General features: G+C 42.1%; 1 protein-coding gene across 5 annotated transcripts in view; it reads right to left on the reverse strand.

The window, feature by feature from the left end:
- Positions 1-16,125, reverse strand: part of thsd7ba (thrombospondin, type I, domain containing 7Ba) — a 646,137-nt gene that overhangs the window by 150,271 nt on the left and 479,741 nt on the right. For all 5 annotated transcript variants that reach the window (XM_067987207.1, XM_067987208.1, XM_067987209.1 and 2 more), the window contains exon 15: positions 11,897-12,075. In XM_067987207.1, coding sequence (XP_067843308.1) covers positions 11,897-12,075 — 179 coding nt within the window. The remainder of the gene's footprint in view (positions 1-11,896; positions 12,076-16,125) is intronic.

Raw genomic sequence — 16,125 nt, forward strand, 5'->3', positions numbered from 1 at the left:
GCCCATTGTATCCACGCTAAGCCTAATCCCACTTTTCAGCACTTGGTCCGTAGCCTTGTAGGTTATGGCCCCTTAAGTGCATATCCAAGTACTTTTTAAATGCGATGAGGGTTTCTGCCTCTACCACCCTTCCAGGCAGTGAGTTCCAGACCCCCACCACTCTGGGTGAAAATGTTTTTCCTCAGCTCCCCTCTAATCCTTCTACCAATCACTTTAAATTTATGCCCCCTGGTTATTGACCTCTCTGCTAAGGGAAATAGATCCTTCCTACCCACTCTATCTAGGCCCTTTATAATTTTGTACACCTCAATTAAATCACCCCTCAACCTCCTATGTAATAATATATTAATATTTTTGACAGCCTCAATAAAAAAAAATTACCTATGTTTCTCTTTTAATCAGACAAAGCTGTTATCAGTCTACTCAAATTCGCCATTCTCATGTGGATGGGCTGTACACTATCCCACAACCAGAAATGTGGAACAGAACAGAAAAATGAGACAATCTGGGTTCAGTGAAATCGCAACATTTCTTTTGTAAAAAATCTCATGAGATTTTGCTATTTTTAAATAACAAAAAGGGAAAACATTTGAGCGTACATATCCTCAGGGGATTACATCAAAAATTATATTATGTCGCTAATTCATAGGAACATAGGAACAGGAGTAGGCCATTCAGTCCCTCGTGCCTGCTCCGCCATTTGATAAGATCATGGCTGATCTGTGATCTAACTCCATGGGCATCATTTTAGCACCCGCTGACCTGATTAAGGGATTATGTGAGGAGGGGTGGGATTTTATAGAAAACTAGGAGTGTTTCCCCCATACTGGGGGAAACACTCCCAGTTCAAATGGACGTGTTGCAGCTGTCAGCATGTGGCAGCTGCAAAGTTCCATTTGACAGGTGGGGGGGGGGGGCGAGGCGGGGGAGGGTGGGGGGGGGGGGCGAGGGGGGGGGGAGGGGGGCGAGGGGGGGGAGGGGGGAGGGGGGGGGAGGGGGGGAGGGGGGAGAGGGGGGAGGGGGGCAGACCCTCACTCATTGCAGGAGGCCACTCTGTCACATGGGACAAAGTTTGGCCTCCACCACCCTCCTCATGACAATCAAAGTCACCAACTTGCACACTTACCCCGAGGTCCAGAGACATGTACCTACCTTGCGGACCCCCTCAGATGTACATCTTCTGGATGGGGGCCGCCGTAGCTGCAGTCATGACCTCCTCGGAGGGCGAACAGCATCACCAGCCTCACCAGCCCCGCCGTCCACCTCTGACACGTGGAGCTCCACAACACAGTGCTGTGACACATCCACCTGTACAGCAGGAGGGAGGGCTACCGCAGAGAGAGATGCGTCGCAGAGGGCACTACCCTCGCCACAGGGTCCACAGACCGAGGCTCAGCTTCCTGGACCTCTCTGAGCAGCAGTGCACACGGAGGCTCAGAGTCACTCGACATGTAGTCGTGGACATCTGCAGCCTCCTTCATGCCGAGCTGCTCCCGGCTAGCCTGAGCACCATCTTCTTACCTGTCGCTGTCAAAGTCACCACTGCCCTCAACAACTTCTCCTCCGCATCCTTCCAGGGTGCCACCGGGGACATCGCCGACGTCTCTCAGCCGTCTGCACAAAAGAGCCCTGCAAATACACCTACACCCACTCTGCAGTGACACAATGGGTGGCATCAGTTGTGGGTCTTCATAGTGATCCTCAGGAAAGGGCATTATTGCACAGACCAGACGAGATTTGCGAAGACATGGCAGTAGTGGTGACAATATAATATGTAATGTGAGTTGGTCAGAAATTCAATATAAGTAACAACCATGACAAACCCTCAAACACCCTTGTGCATCTCCTTCATGCTCACGACACGTTTGCCTTACGCTGCCTACTGGACATATGTGATGCATGCCCTGTGGCTGCAGCACAGGTAGTGGCAGGTTGATTGAGGCTGGCCGTGAGAGAGATGCACGAGAGGGTGAGTATGAGACAGAGCCATGTGATTGTATGAGGATTGGGTTGAGTGGTAGTGGCGGGATGAGTACTGGCGAGGTGAGTATGTGCAGGTAAGATGAGGATGAGGTTTGAGTGGGTATGAGGGGTGATGTGACAGAGTAGTGTTGGCAGTGCAGAAGGAGATGTGGGGTGGGGGCGGTGATGTGGCAGATGGAGTGTAGGGGAATGAGGAAGTGTACTCACTTTGGCTGACCCACTGAGGTCATTGGAGCGCCTCCTGCACTGTATTCAGGTGGACGATATGTTGGTGGTGCAGATGACCTCCTCTGCCACCTCGAGCCAGGCCTTCTTGGTGGCAGAGGCACGCCGCTTCCTCCCGCCCGCCGGGGGGAAGATCTCTGTCCTCCCCCTCCTCCTCACCCCATCTAATGATACCTGGGTGAGGCATCATTAAACTGGGAGCAGCCCTCCCCCTGGGCTGCTCCATGCTGTAATTTTTTCTATTTGTTGCAGCATCTGTCAGTGGAGGACTGCCCCTTTAAATAGAGCTCCTCCAGCTGACAGATCTTACTGCGCATGCGCAGCCCACCCGACACGCAGATCAGCAGTGGGGATCCCGGAAGACCAGGTAAGTGGATCCAATTGGGCTGCGATCGCGCGGGTGGCTGACTAATTTCACCGGGCGCGTTACCCACGCACTCAATAGCCCCCCCGCCGCGAACCCGCAGCCCTGGTAACATCGAGCCTCATATACCTACCTTTGGCCCATAACCCTTAATACCTTTGGTTGCCAAAAAGCTATCTATCTCAGATTTAAATTTAGCAATTGAGCTCGTATCAATTGCCGTTTGCGGAAGAGAGTTCCAAACTTCTACAAACCTTTGTGTGTAATCACAGAATGTCCATTAGGAAGTGAGGGCAAGTAATTTTGGGTACCTTTAATTGAGATAAGAATTGTTAAGACCCTAGACTGTGGCTACATAAATATTTGAAAATGTAAAAACAATTAAGAGGGTATAGAGAAAGGGCAGGGGAACAGGACTAAATGGATAGCTTTTTCAGATTGCTGGCACAGGCACATTGGGCTGAATGGCCTCCTCCTGTGCTGTGAAATTATGTTTCCATGATTCTAATCATGATCTGATGTAACGTAGCATGCTAGCATCCACAAGCAGATAATGGTCAGTAATAGATATGGTAGCTCAGAAGTCAAGAATTCAATTCTCACCAAAACAAGTCTTGAAACTTTACTCAATAAATGTGGTAATTTATGGGCTGGCAGCAGAAAGTAATGCACTAATGTCCTTCAGGGAAGGGAATCTGCCACCCCTCCCTGGTGCAGCCTACAGATGACTCCAGTTGCGCACTATGTGTTTGACTCTTACTGCCCTCAGGGCAACTTGGGATGGGCAATAAATATTGTTGTCCATGTCTCAAGAACAAATAAAGAAAAATAAACAATAGGGAGTCAAAAGAGAGGAGCCTGACCATGTATAATGAACACTGAATTCTCGACAGAGAGTTTGAGCCTTTAGGAGATAATCTTAGCTTGGGTTGAATGGTGAGAGTTAGGATAAATGTCTTGATATGTTGCAGCAGAATCAGCATAATGACTTCTGAATTTTAGTGTGCTATCATATTGGAAGTTATAAGTGAGGTGGTTTCGGGGCCCTGATTTTAGCTTCATATTCAGTTTGCTTCAGCTTTTCTTGAAATTATTCCTTCAATTTCAGATTGGTTTACTCATCCCTGTAATTTACTAAGTGAGTACATGAAAGTGGGTTCCATAGATAATCATACAAATGCAAAATATTTAGAAAAAGGATCATTTAGAATTAATAAAACTTACCAGAATTTAAAAAGTCACCTTAAAGACAAAGTGGTAGCTGTCTATGATGCTGATAACGATCTACTTCAGATAATAACTTAAAAGTAAGGTATCTGTTTGGCAATTTTTAAATAGTCTGGTCTTCTTTTATCCTAGAGGCTTCAATAATTTAATAACTTCAAGCTGAAACAAACTATATTTTACAAATTACTTTGCTTCTAGTAGCAGGTTGACACATTAGACTGATGTATTAGTATCAGTGCATCCATTATAAAGTCATTAGATGAACAGGCCAATTCCCGCTAGCCAATCATAAAGCAATGCACAACATGACACTATCATCTATTTAACCCAAGGAATAAATTCTAATCTGCGCTCTCCATTCCCTGAAAAGTTCACATATTCCTTGCAGAAAGTACTCTAAATGCAGAAAATAAATCTTCCTCCTGTCACATTTTTCAGAACAATTTCTAACAGCTGTGACATTCACTTACAAACATCTGCTGTTGGGAGTATGGGGGAATGACAGCAATGGTTGCTTATAGGGAGGCAAACATTAAAGACAAATCACTAATTTGAAAATATATTCAAAATATTTTTTAGCATTACTGAACAATCTTTAAAAACTCATCATAATACACTGATGGACCATTGAAATAGTCACAGTTCTCACTAAACAACATTTATGATGATTAGAAGTTAAATAAATAATTTTACCAACTCTAGCGGGTTCAATAAGAAACACCTCCATAAACATCTCAAAATTTGGAAAGAATGAATTTCTTCTTCACTATGAAGCACTTCATTTGGTTGAACGATTCATAATTTACTGCCGTGATTTTTTCTTAATTCAAAATCCATCGCAGTATAATTATTTACAGCATTCTTATCCGTTGGACTTTTATTTTCAAATCTATGAGAAATTACAGAACATTATCCTTATTTAATTCTTGTGACTAATTCTCATATTTCTCAGTGAAGTGTGATTGCAGTAATATATTGTATATGCTGATGGGCCGGGTTTGGAGATAGCCTAAGTATACTGTGCTAACTGGTTGTTTAATTTGGATTGCAAATGGAGCGAATCCATCTCATCAGTGCAGAGAAGTGGGATTAAAGATCCTTTTGGGGTGCTGATTGGGAAGACATAGCACTAGCACTGACTACCACAATTTATTTGATAAAGTGTTACTGACATTCACTACAAAGGCGAAACAAAAGCTTTCTCCATTACTGACAACACTCACTTTAAAAGAGCTTATTTAATTACACCTTGGATGCCATTTCAAATTGTTATGAGCACCAGATTTTCAGTCACCTACATTATCTCACATTACATGATTAAAAAGATTACATCTATAATTTTGCACAATGGCATGGAAAGAACATTTTAAATTTGTTTTTGGACCATAGAAAAGACAGGAAAGTGCATTTATTGCCCAACCCTATTTGCCCTGAGAAGGTGGTGATGGGCCTTCTCCTTGAATCGCTGCGGTTCTTGTGGTGATGGTGCTCCCATAATGGTATAAGTTATGGAATTCCAGGATACTGACCCAGTAGCCTTGAAGGAACAGTGATATAACTCCAAGTCAGGATGGTGTGTGACTTGGAGGTGATGGTGTTCCCACAACTGCTGCTGTTGTTCTGGTGGTAGAGGTCACAGGGGAGGGAGGTGCTGTCTATGTTGCCTTGGTGAATTACTGTAGTGCATCCTGCAGGTCATGCATACTGCAGCCCCAGCATACAGCCCCAAGTGGAGGGTTGTGGATACTGAGTTCGGTGGCAGGGGCACCAATCAAATAAACTGCTCTGTCCTGGGTGATGTCAAGCTTTTTGAGTGTTATTGCAGCTGCACCCATTCAGGCAAGTGGTGAGTATTCCATAACACTCCTGAATTGAGCCTTATGGATGGTGGAGAGGCATTAAGTAGTCAGGAGGTAAACCACTCATTGCAGTGTACCCAACCTCATGCAGTTCTTATAGCCATGGTACCTTGAAGGCACGGCAATATAAGTCCAAGTCAGTATATGGCTGGCCCAGTTCAGCTTCTGATCAAGAGTGACCTCCAATATATTGATGGCAGGAAACTCAGCAATAGTGATGCTATTGAAGGTCAAGGGGAGGCGGCTGGGTTTTCCCTTGTTTGAAATAATCTTTACTTAGCACCTATGCGCTGCAAATATTACCTGCCACTTGTCAGCCCAAGTCCGGATGTTATCCAGGTCCTGTTGTAGGCTGGCATGGGCTGCTTCATTATCAGAGGAGTTGTGAATGGAGCTGAACACTGTGGCATCATCAGCAAACAGCTCCATTCCTAACCTTGTGACAGAGGGACGTTCATTAATGAAGTAGCTGGAGATGTTTGAGCCGAGGATGTTTCGCTGAAGCAGTGATGTCTTGGAGCTGTAATGACTGGTTTCTGACAACTGTGAGAATTTTCCTTTGCCTCAAGCATGACTTCAGCCTTGGGAGGGTTTTCCCTTTGTCCTTCATTGACTTCCAGTTTTGCCATAGCTCCTTGGTACCATACTTGGTCCAATGCTGACTTGACATTGAGGGTAGCTATTCTCACCTCTCTACTGGCATTCAGTTCTTTTATTCATGTCTGGATTAAGACTGTGATGAGGTTCTGGCAGAACCCAAACTGAGCACTGGTGAGGTAATAGTTTAACAACTAATAATACGAAAAATATTCAACCAGATTATATTCAATACTCTCAGAATACATTCATCCTTATGATGCAATTGTGTAATTTCTAATGACTCGTACTTAACCCAGAAGTGCTATTTTGATACATGAATAAAATGTTAGCTATATTTGGTTACCATATTTAATTGTAAGTAATAACTGTTTCTCTGAATTACGTGCATCAGAAAACAACATTGTATTTATTATGTCCATGAATAAACATTTATATTCATTTCCATATTAAGAGTTATGCATTCATAGTTCTGTCACATTATAATTTTGATAGAATTGGCTCAAATGTAACAGTTGACACTGTTAATGCTATTACTTTATAACTGGTTTGCGAATAAATGTCAGTTTGCATCAGTGCTGAATCTTCATACTTAATGAAGGTGTAATTTTGTTCAACAGTAACTAACATATCCCTAAGCAGTAGTGTAGCATTAGAAGCTTTACAACTGTAAACAGCAAAAATGTAATTGCAACATCTCTCCATTGTGTGAACATAAATCATACATTCACTTCCAAAAATGCAACTGTCATTGCTTCAAATACTTAATATTCAGATCTAATGCCCAAGATTTATGGGGGTAGAAATTCATCTGGGCCCGTTTTCTGCCCCAGAATCGGCGGTGCGCAGGCAGCGAGTGCCCAACTGGTAAGCCCGAGGCCAGCCTAAAGTTGGACCTCGATCCTCATTTCAATAATTTTGGTGAGCTTGTCTCGCCGGCAGCTGCTCTCAGGTAAGTGTCAGGGGAGAGGAGGACAGAGGGATGCGGGCTGATCGTGACCGGCAGTGGCCATCTGGAGTGTTGTGGAGCTGACACGTACACTCCTGCTCCTGGTTCCCCATGAATTTTTTTTCAAAAATGTAAACTTAACACTTAACTTTTCAGTGGCGGCTGGTTCCTTGTCCACATTCACACTTAGAAACATAGAAACATAGAAAATAGGAGCAGGAGTAGGCCATTTGGCCCTTCGAGCCTGCTCCGCCATTCAATATGATCATGGCTGATCATCTATCTTAATACCATATTGCCGCACTCTCCCCATTCCCCTTGATGCCTTTTGTGTCTAGAAATCCATCTAGCTCCTCCTTAATTATATTCAGTGACTTGGCCTCTACAGCCTTCTGTGGTAGAGAATTCCACAGGATCGCCACCCTCTGAGTGAAGAAATTTCTCCTCATCTCAGTCCTAAATATCCTACCCCGTATCCTGAGACTGTACCCCTTGTTCTGGTCCTCCCAGCTAGGGGAAACATCCTTCCTGCATCCAGTCTGTCTAGCCCTGTCAGAATTTTATATGTTTCAATGAGATCCCCTCTCATTCTTCTAAACTCGAGTGAATACAGGCCGAGTCGACCCAATCTCTCCTTATACGACAGTCCTGCCATCCCAGGAATAAGTTTGGTGAATCTTCGCTGCACTCCCTCTATGGCAAGTATATCCATTCTTAGGTAAGGAGACCAAAACTGCACACAATACTCCAGGTGTGGTCTCACCAAGGCCCTGTATAACTGGAAAAGTTGATAGTCCACACCTGGAAAACCTGCTCCACTCAGGTCAGCCCAATTTCTCAGAGGGGATTTAAAACAGGAGTTAGGCCCCTCATCAGCATATGCAAGGGGTGCCTGAAAATCAGCCGACACCAATACGACACTGGCCGTTTTTCAGGCATCCTTGCGGGGGGCAGAGCGTAACCCTGCAAAATTGGTTATTTGAAGACTAATTTATATTATTATAGCAATTGTATGTGAATCAGCTGTTGGTAGTCTACCCATCCAGTTCATATGTACATAACTGAAGAAACCATGTAATATACTGCACATTTTCAAGGACTTTTAGGTGAATTTACATTTTGTGCCAACTGACAGCCTGATATTGAACCCTCTTATTTGAAATTCATACTTGCAAACCTTCAGCTTTTTAAGCTGACAGGCCGTGCTTAAGCCCATGCATCAGCTCCTTAGTCTCATAATTTTAAAAAATCTGTGAATTTGAGAATGAGTTGCAAAATGGGAGCCATAATAGTTGTGGATGAGAGCCAAATATGTGTATGTGAGTGATCTGGTGTTTGTGGAAAAGGAAGAACATGGTGATTGTGGCTGCAGTGATTCTAAAACGATGTTGTTTATGAACTCTGCCTACAGATGTCTTATAGATGGCAAAAGGTTCTCTTGTGCTACTGCCTCCTGAAGTAGGGCCTCAGCTGCCTGCTCACTTACTAGTCTTGTACGTCTCACTCTTCTTCCTCTGGAGCATTTGCTAAGAGTTCGCAATATGATAATATAACAATATGAGACACCTTGGCTGGACTGTATTGGAGAGCTGCCCCAGATTTGTCAAGACACCAGAATCTATAAGGTTGGCCCATTGTCCCATTGGTGAACGCCTCAGGGTGCAAAAATAGAAACCCACAAGGAACAATGCAAGATTTAGATGAAATAAAACACATAGAAAAACACCCCCAGTGACTACTCTGCAGCAAAGTTATGGCAGTTACAATATCTCTTTAAATCCAGAAACGCCCAACAGCAGCCACTTACTGATAATGAACGCTTCATATTATACTGGCATTCTTAGCAACAGGCAGGCCACAGGCAGCAATGGAGGAAAATTGAATGTCTGACATGACAGCAAAATTTAAATTGGATTTGCATATGTTGACAGTATTTGAGCAGGTGTTCTCAGCCATCGATCTCACCTCCAGAAGAAAATGTTTATGGGCGTTGTCAAGGAGTGTGAATTTGGTGCATTGCTTCACCAACCTATTTTCCTCTTCCAGTCATCCCAAATCTAACTGAAAACAGTCAGGAAAAGAGAGGAAAAATCTAGGCCTAAATCGCATGCCTTCAGCACTCACATTCCATTCAGTATTTTCTAAATCTATCTCCATTTTCACATTGTTCACCTGACGAAGGAGGAAGCCTCCGAAAGCTTGTGAATTTAAAATAAAATTGCTGGACTATAACTTGGTGTTGTAAAATTGTTTACTATTGCAAACGGCACTTTGGTGTATTTCATTTTTTTTTGCTCCTGCAGTAAAAGTAATTGAAAGTTGAGTATATCTGCAGCTTAAATTATGAGAGGCATGTGTCCCACTGTATTTTCAGTCTAACTCCTTGTCTTTATGTGTCATAATGCCCTATATTCAAGCTTTTGAACTGTAAGTTGCATAAGACCTTTCTTGAAACAGTTGGTCAGCTTTTCCTAGTTTTCTAGACTGGCCTGTAAGCAAAACAATTCTGCTTTCTGCAGGCAAGTTAAACGTACTGTTTAACTGCTGTAAACACCAGAATCCTCCAGTCATCGGTAAACACAAGCAGTGCTACAGGTTCAACCAAGCTGGCTGGCTTCATTAACATTAGAGGTAAAGGTAATGGAATACTCTCCCCTCAGTTACTTGTAATACGAGACCAGAACAGTGGATTTTTAGCAGAGAAAGCAGTGATCGAATGTAAGGTAGCAATTGTATTACACTTCATAGAATAAAAAAACCATTAAACCATTTCATCTTAAGCATTTGAATTATATGATCTTTGTATTATCCCTTATTTATTGCTCTTCAAAGTTGATGTTATTGTTTTATTTAAAATGACAAAATTAAAATGCAATAAAAAGCTGTAAAATGTTTGAAAGCCTGAAGCTTAAATTAGCTTTCCACCAAAAGTGCAGATCAAGCCAAGTGTTTAATGTTATAGTGTTATTGTATAATGCAGTTTTAACAAGGCATAAAAAGCAATCAAATATGTCCATACACAAGATGCCAATGAAGAGCATTTGTATACTTTCTGGCAATGCCTCCACCTAATCCTGTTAACTCAGTCTGCCACTATTATTTTTGGATGCCCCTTAATTGGCCCTGTGTTAACATGCAGGGATTTTTGATCCTGTACACATTATGAGGACAGTGCACCTTTAAATGTCATTTAGTCCTTGGAGTGCTTGAGATTATATTGAGTCGCTTGGCTGTCCAAGTACACGTTTTATTTTTATGTGATTGATGATTAACATCTATATTGTATTACCTGTACAATGTCCACATTAAACTTAAGAAATTATTTTAAAAACGTATACCAGATCACAGTTTCATATAACTACATGGACAAGACCATAAATCGGAGTTCAAAAATTGCCCTTTTACTATTTTGATAAAGCAGCCCAACACTCTTATGTTGGAACAAAAATATTACTTATAATCTTATCAGGTACTTGATCATCAGATAGCTGATCTTAATAAGGGTGCTCAAAAGAAAAATTTTAAACTGTATTAAATTATTGATGCTCAACAGTAAAGTTTATTAGTACAGCATTGCTAATATTCATGATTTCAATAAGGATTTGATGACTTTGCACTATCGTTTTAATGCGCTTGATTTACAGAAGTAGAAGGGAGAGATGCATTTTTATGTCTCTCTTCAATCCTCATGAATTGCATGCATTATCATGGAAAGGTCAACCGTTTACTTTCCTCTGCTACACTATTTCTCTCTAGCTGTGAGGTGATCACCTCTAATGTGTGGTCCAAGACACTTCCTCCTCTATTATAGTGCATAGTGTCCCTGGAGAGACCTGAGGTTACCCTGGACACTCAGTTTCCAAAAATTCCCAAATACGATTTCCACATAACAGAGATCTGCACTGTCCTGCCAAATGAAGACTGGAAACTCAAACAAAAAAGTAGTTTCAAGCAAACCACTGTTCAGACCAAATTCCCTGTACTCACTCAGTGGCCTTTTAACAACTCAAAAGCCTTTTGCTTGTACAACCCACTTAAATCCTCTCTAAATGACAGTCACATGCTTACTTACCATCCAGGTCTTGCAGATTGAGGCCCACTCTGTCTCAGTAACAAAATCCTGCTCAGGCCACATTTGTTTCCATACCTTCTTAGCAAAACTCACTGTCACTGCTTTGCTCAGTCAGCTCCCCGCAGCGTGATTAATTTTATTAGATTCAATTAAACTGTTAGTGAAGTGAACCTCATCCAAGATGTAAAAGTGATGGAAAGTTGTTGCATGCTCAACTGCCTTTTGCCAATTTACACACTTCTACTGAAGTACTACTTAATCTTTTTATGGGCTGAATGGTCTAAGGGATAGAAATAAAAGGCAGTGGAATCAAAAGGGTGGACTCAAAAAATAAACAAGTAACTGGAGGTGAACACCCAAATAACAAAGGAGCACTAAAAGCATATGGTACTTACTAATGGCTGCAATGTTTCAATATGGCTTTGGAGAAATCAAAACTTATTGTCAATAATTATACTAAAATGAGTAAACTTGGTACTGCAAGAGGAAATTAGCAGCTCAAGCACATATAATTAATATTACATAAAGTACAAGAATTTTTTTTTTAAAGTTCCTGCCATTAATACAGATTATCAATGCTGCACTTAGTAATTTATTGTTGGTCACTTGGTCCACCTCACCTGATTCTTCACATCTAGCTTAAGGCATGGGCGACCACCATTATATGACTTCTCCCGCAGCCACTTGGATCTGATCTGCATCCCACTTCCACAGGATTTGTTGCATGCCAACCAGTTTGACCAGTCACTTAGCTTACAGTCGGATGGGCATGGCAAATTGCAAGTCTCTTCAATATACCCTAATTTGAATCATTCAAAGAAAAATATAATTAATTCAGTGGTTTAAAATTGTGCTGTTAGCCAAAGGCTTGCCACATTCATTTTAAAGTAACTCTACGGGGGTAATTTTAGGGGGCAATTGCAGGTGCGTTGGGGGTGGGGGGGCTCCGAAAATCACAGAAATCCCGTTCGGGTTTGGAAGCCAGCTCCAACCTGCCGACTTACGAGTTTCCCAGGGACCCACCTGAGTGCGCGCGGGCGACCCGAAAATGGAAGTTCCACCGGCAATTAAAGCCAGCGGGATGACATTTAAAGAACCAAATGTACCTCATTGAGGTACTTAAGGCACTTTATCTGTGACAGATGAAGGGATTAGAAAGATATTTTTTTAAAACTTACCTGGGCAGCTTGCCCACTGCTTTTGATTCATGCCTGGTGAATTTAGGCGTGTAGGGCCAGATCAGGGAAAAATAAACTAAATAAATGAAATAAAAAAACATGCAATGAAGTGAAAACACTAAATGAACCTACCTTCGAAACCTGCTCTGATGTCCGATGTCGCCCACTCCGATGTCCCCTTCTTCACCCTCCCGATGTTCCACCGACGTCCTCCCAATCTTCTCCCTCTCCCCCCAAATCGTCCCTTCTCCCGATCTTCCCCCGATGTCCTCTCGATCTTCCCTTCTCCCCCCCAATATTCTCCTCCCCCCCCCACCCCGATCTTCCAGTCCAGCGCCAGATCTTCCATTCTCCTCCCCCCCCGGCCTTCCAGTCCAGCACTGGATGACGTCTCGCTCTCTGTCTTTCTCGCCCCCCTCACGTCGCAGCTCCTGACCCCAGCCAGCCTGTCAATCAGGCTAGCTGTCAGGCGCGAAACCCGGAGAGAACGTTAATCACTATCAATCAACGTGTGCTTGTGTCGGAAACGGTACGTTTGGTTCATGTGGGTTTGCCACGTGTACCTTCACTGCCCTCCCCACCAGCTGCCAACCCACCGCCATGGTAAAATTGAACCCTGTTTCAGTTTGTAACATGGAAACATGATTTTCTCTGAGCTCATGCTGTCACAGATGATTAGTATTATTAAAAGATATATTTACAAGTTAAATTAATTCATTTGCTAGTGATTCAGACATAGTCGTATAAACTGAACCAAAGCAAACTAACACACAATTAATGTATCTAAAATGAATACTAAAATAGCTACTCCATTGATAGGAAGCAAAATAGGTATAATATAAAATTAAGAAGTTAGATTAAAAGATCAGCTTAAAGCTTTTAGTTTTTATGAGCATTTTATGATTTTAGGCTTGGTGATGCAATAGACTTAGAAAATAAACTCAGAAATAAGTTCAGATCCAAATCCAGTAACTGAATCTGAATGGAACCCATAAGTATTATTTGGTTTCTCTCACCCTATTTCTGACAATGAATGATGCAAAGTAAAACAATTTTCACAAAGCTTTATTTTAATTCCCCAAAAACATAAGCTTTAAAATGTTTGAAATCATAAGGCTTGCTTTTGAGTGGCTTGGCCAACTAGTAGAGATGCAAATCTTACTCGCATACAATGTAGTACTTTTTTTTGTAGTGGGTTTGAAACTGCTTAGTTTTAAAAGAAAATTATTCTCAGGATGTGACAATGCTGGCAGGGCTGCATTTAGTGCCCATCCCTAGCTGACCTGAGAAGGCAGTGGTGGGCCTCGATCTTGAAGCTCTGCAGTCCATTCTGGTGAGATAGTGTTTGGGAGGGAATCCCAGGGTACTGACACAGTGATGATGAAGGAAATGTGATCTATTTCCAATTCAGAAAGATGAGTGACTTGCAGAGGAACATGGATGTGATGTGGTTCCCAGGGTATTTCTGCTCTTAGAACCATAAGATTACTGCATTCGGTCCATTGTGTCTATGCCAGCTCTATGTTAGGGCAATCCAAAACTAATCCCACTGACCTGTTCTGCCTGCATCTTTCTCTGCTTCAAATATTTATCCAGTTTTCCCTTAAAAGATGCAATGGTCTCTGTCTCAACCACTCCTGTGGCAAACCATTCCATGCTCCAACAACCCTCTAGATTGAGACGCACCCCCTAACCTCTCTCCTCACTCTCTGAATGGCAATTTAAATGGATCATTGACTTATCACTGACTCCCCAGCCAGAGGAAATAGTCTTTTCCTAATCACTGCACAAAAACCTTTTTAAAAATGCCTATTAAATCTCTGCTTAGCAGTCTCTACTCCAGTGGAAATAATCCCAGTAACTCAAGTCTCTCCTCATAATTATAGTTTCTCATCCCTACCATCATCCTGGTGAATCTATGTTGTATATTCTCTTTGGCTTTAATGGCCAAAGGGAACATAATTTATTGGATTGAATGATCTGGACATCTTTTTCGAACCAAATCTTGGTTTTGGTTCTAAGGTTTACAAGAGAAAACTGACTGCTACAACCTAGGCTCATGTCCATAACTCATCTGTTTTTATATGGTGATGAACAATCAGGAATACAACCTGTAATGTTCTACAGAATGAAATTCTCATAATCATATCATTAATACGAGATAACATTGTAACCCAAAATATTCATTTTTATTCCCTTATTAAACCAAAAGCTTTTATAAACACTTTAAGTTTGTAATGTTAAGCAATCAATGATATTAACCATAAATTATCAGCTCTGTAGTACATTCAAAAGAGTTATACATGGAATGGTAGGTTACCTTGAAATCTCTTGGGTTCCTGCCAAAGAATGATTGACCGGCATAACACAGTTACAAGACACAAATTGGATACACATCAGCATATTACAAACTTTGGTTTTGATATGATTAGGGCTTCTGTGCCACAGCAGTCACATTGAAATCAGATGTTTACATGTTTAATCCAAAACTCTGCTGCCCGTATCTTAACTAGCACCAAGTCCCATGCTAAACCTCTCCACCTCTTTACCGCTTTCTCCTTCTTTAAGAACATAAAAACACAAGAAATTCGAGCAGGAGTAGGCCAAACGGCACCTCAAGTCTCCTCCACCATTCAATAAGATCATGGCTGATCTTCGACCTCAACTCCACTTTCCCGCCCTATCCCCATATCCCTTGATTCCCTTAGTGTCCAAAAATCTATCGATCTCAGTCTTGAATATACTCAATGACTGAGCATCCACAGCCCTCTGGGGTAGAAAATTCCAAATATTCACAACCGTCTAAATAAAATTTCACCTCATCTCAGTTCTAAATGGCCAACCCCTTGTCCTGAGCTATGTCCTCTAGTTCTAAACTCTCCAGCCAGGGGAAACAACCTCTCAGCATCTACCCTGTCAAGCCCTCTCAGAATCTTATATGTTTCAATGAGATCACTGCTCATTCTTCTAAACTCCAGAGATTATAGGCCCATTCTACACAATCTCTCCACACAGGACAAACCTCTAATCCCAGGAATCAATCTACTGAACCTTCGTTGCACCCCCTCTAGGGCAAGTATATCCTTCCTTAGGTAAGGAGACCAAAACTGTACACAGTATTCCAGGTGTGGTCTCACCAGAGCCTTGTACAATTGGAGCAAGACTTCCTTACTCTTGTACTCCAACCCCCTTGCAATAAAGGCCAACGTACCATTTGCATTCCAAATTGTTTGCTGTACCTGCATATTAACTTTGTGTTTCATGTACAAGGACATCCAAATCCCTCTGAACACCAACATTTAATAGTTTCTCACCATTTAAAAAATATTCAGTTTTTCTACTCTTCCTACCAAAGTGAATAACCTCACATTTCCCCACATATACTCCATCTGCCACCTTCTTGCCCACTCACTTAATCTGTCTATATCCCTTTGCAGACTCTTTACAGCTTACTTTCCCACCTAGCTTTGTATTGTTAGCAACCTTGGATACATTACACTCGGTCCCTTCATCTAAGTCATTGATATAGATTGTAAATAGCTGAGGACCAAGCACTGATCCTTGCTACACCCCACTCGTTACAACCTGCCAACCTGAAAATGACCCATTCATTCCTATTCTCTGTTTTCTGTCCATTAACCATCCTCTATCCATACTAATATACTACCCCC

Source organism: Heptranchias perlo, chromosome 7, assembly GCF_035084215.1.
Source record: "Heptranchias perlo isolate sHepPer1 chromosome 7, sHepPer1.hap1, whole genome shotgun sequence".
In the NCBI taxonomy this organism is placed as follows: Eukaryota; Metazoa; Chordata; class Chondrichthyes; order Hexanchiformes; family Hexanchidae; genus Heptranchias; species Heptranchias perlo.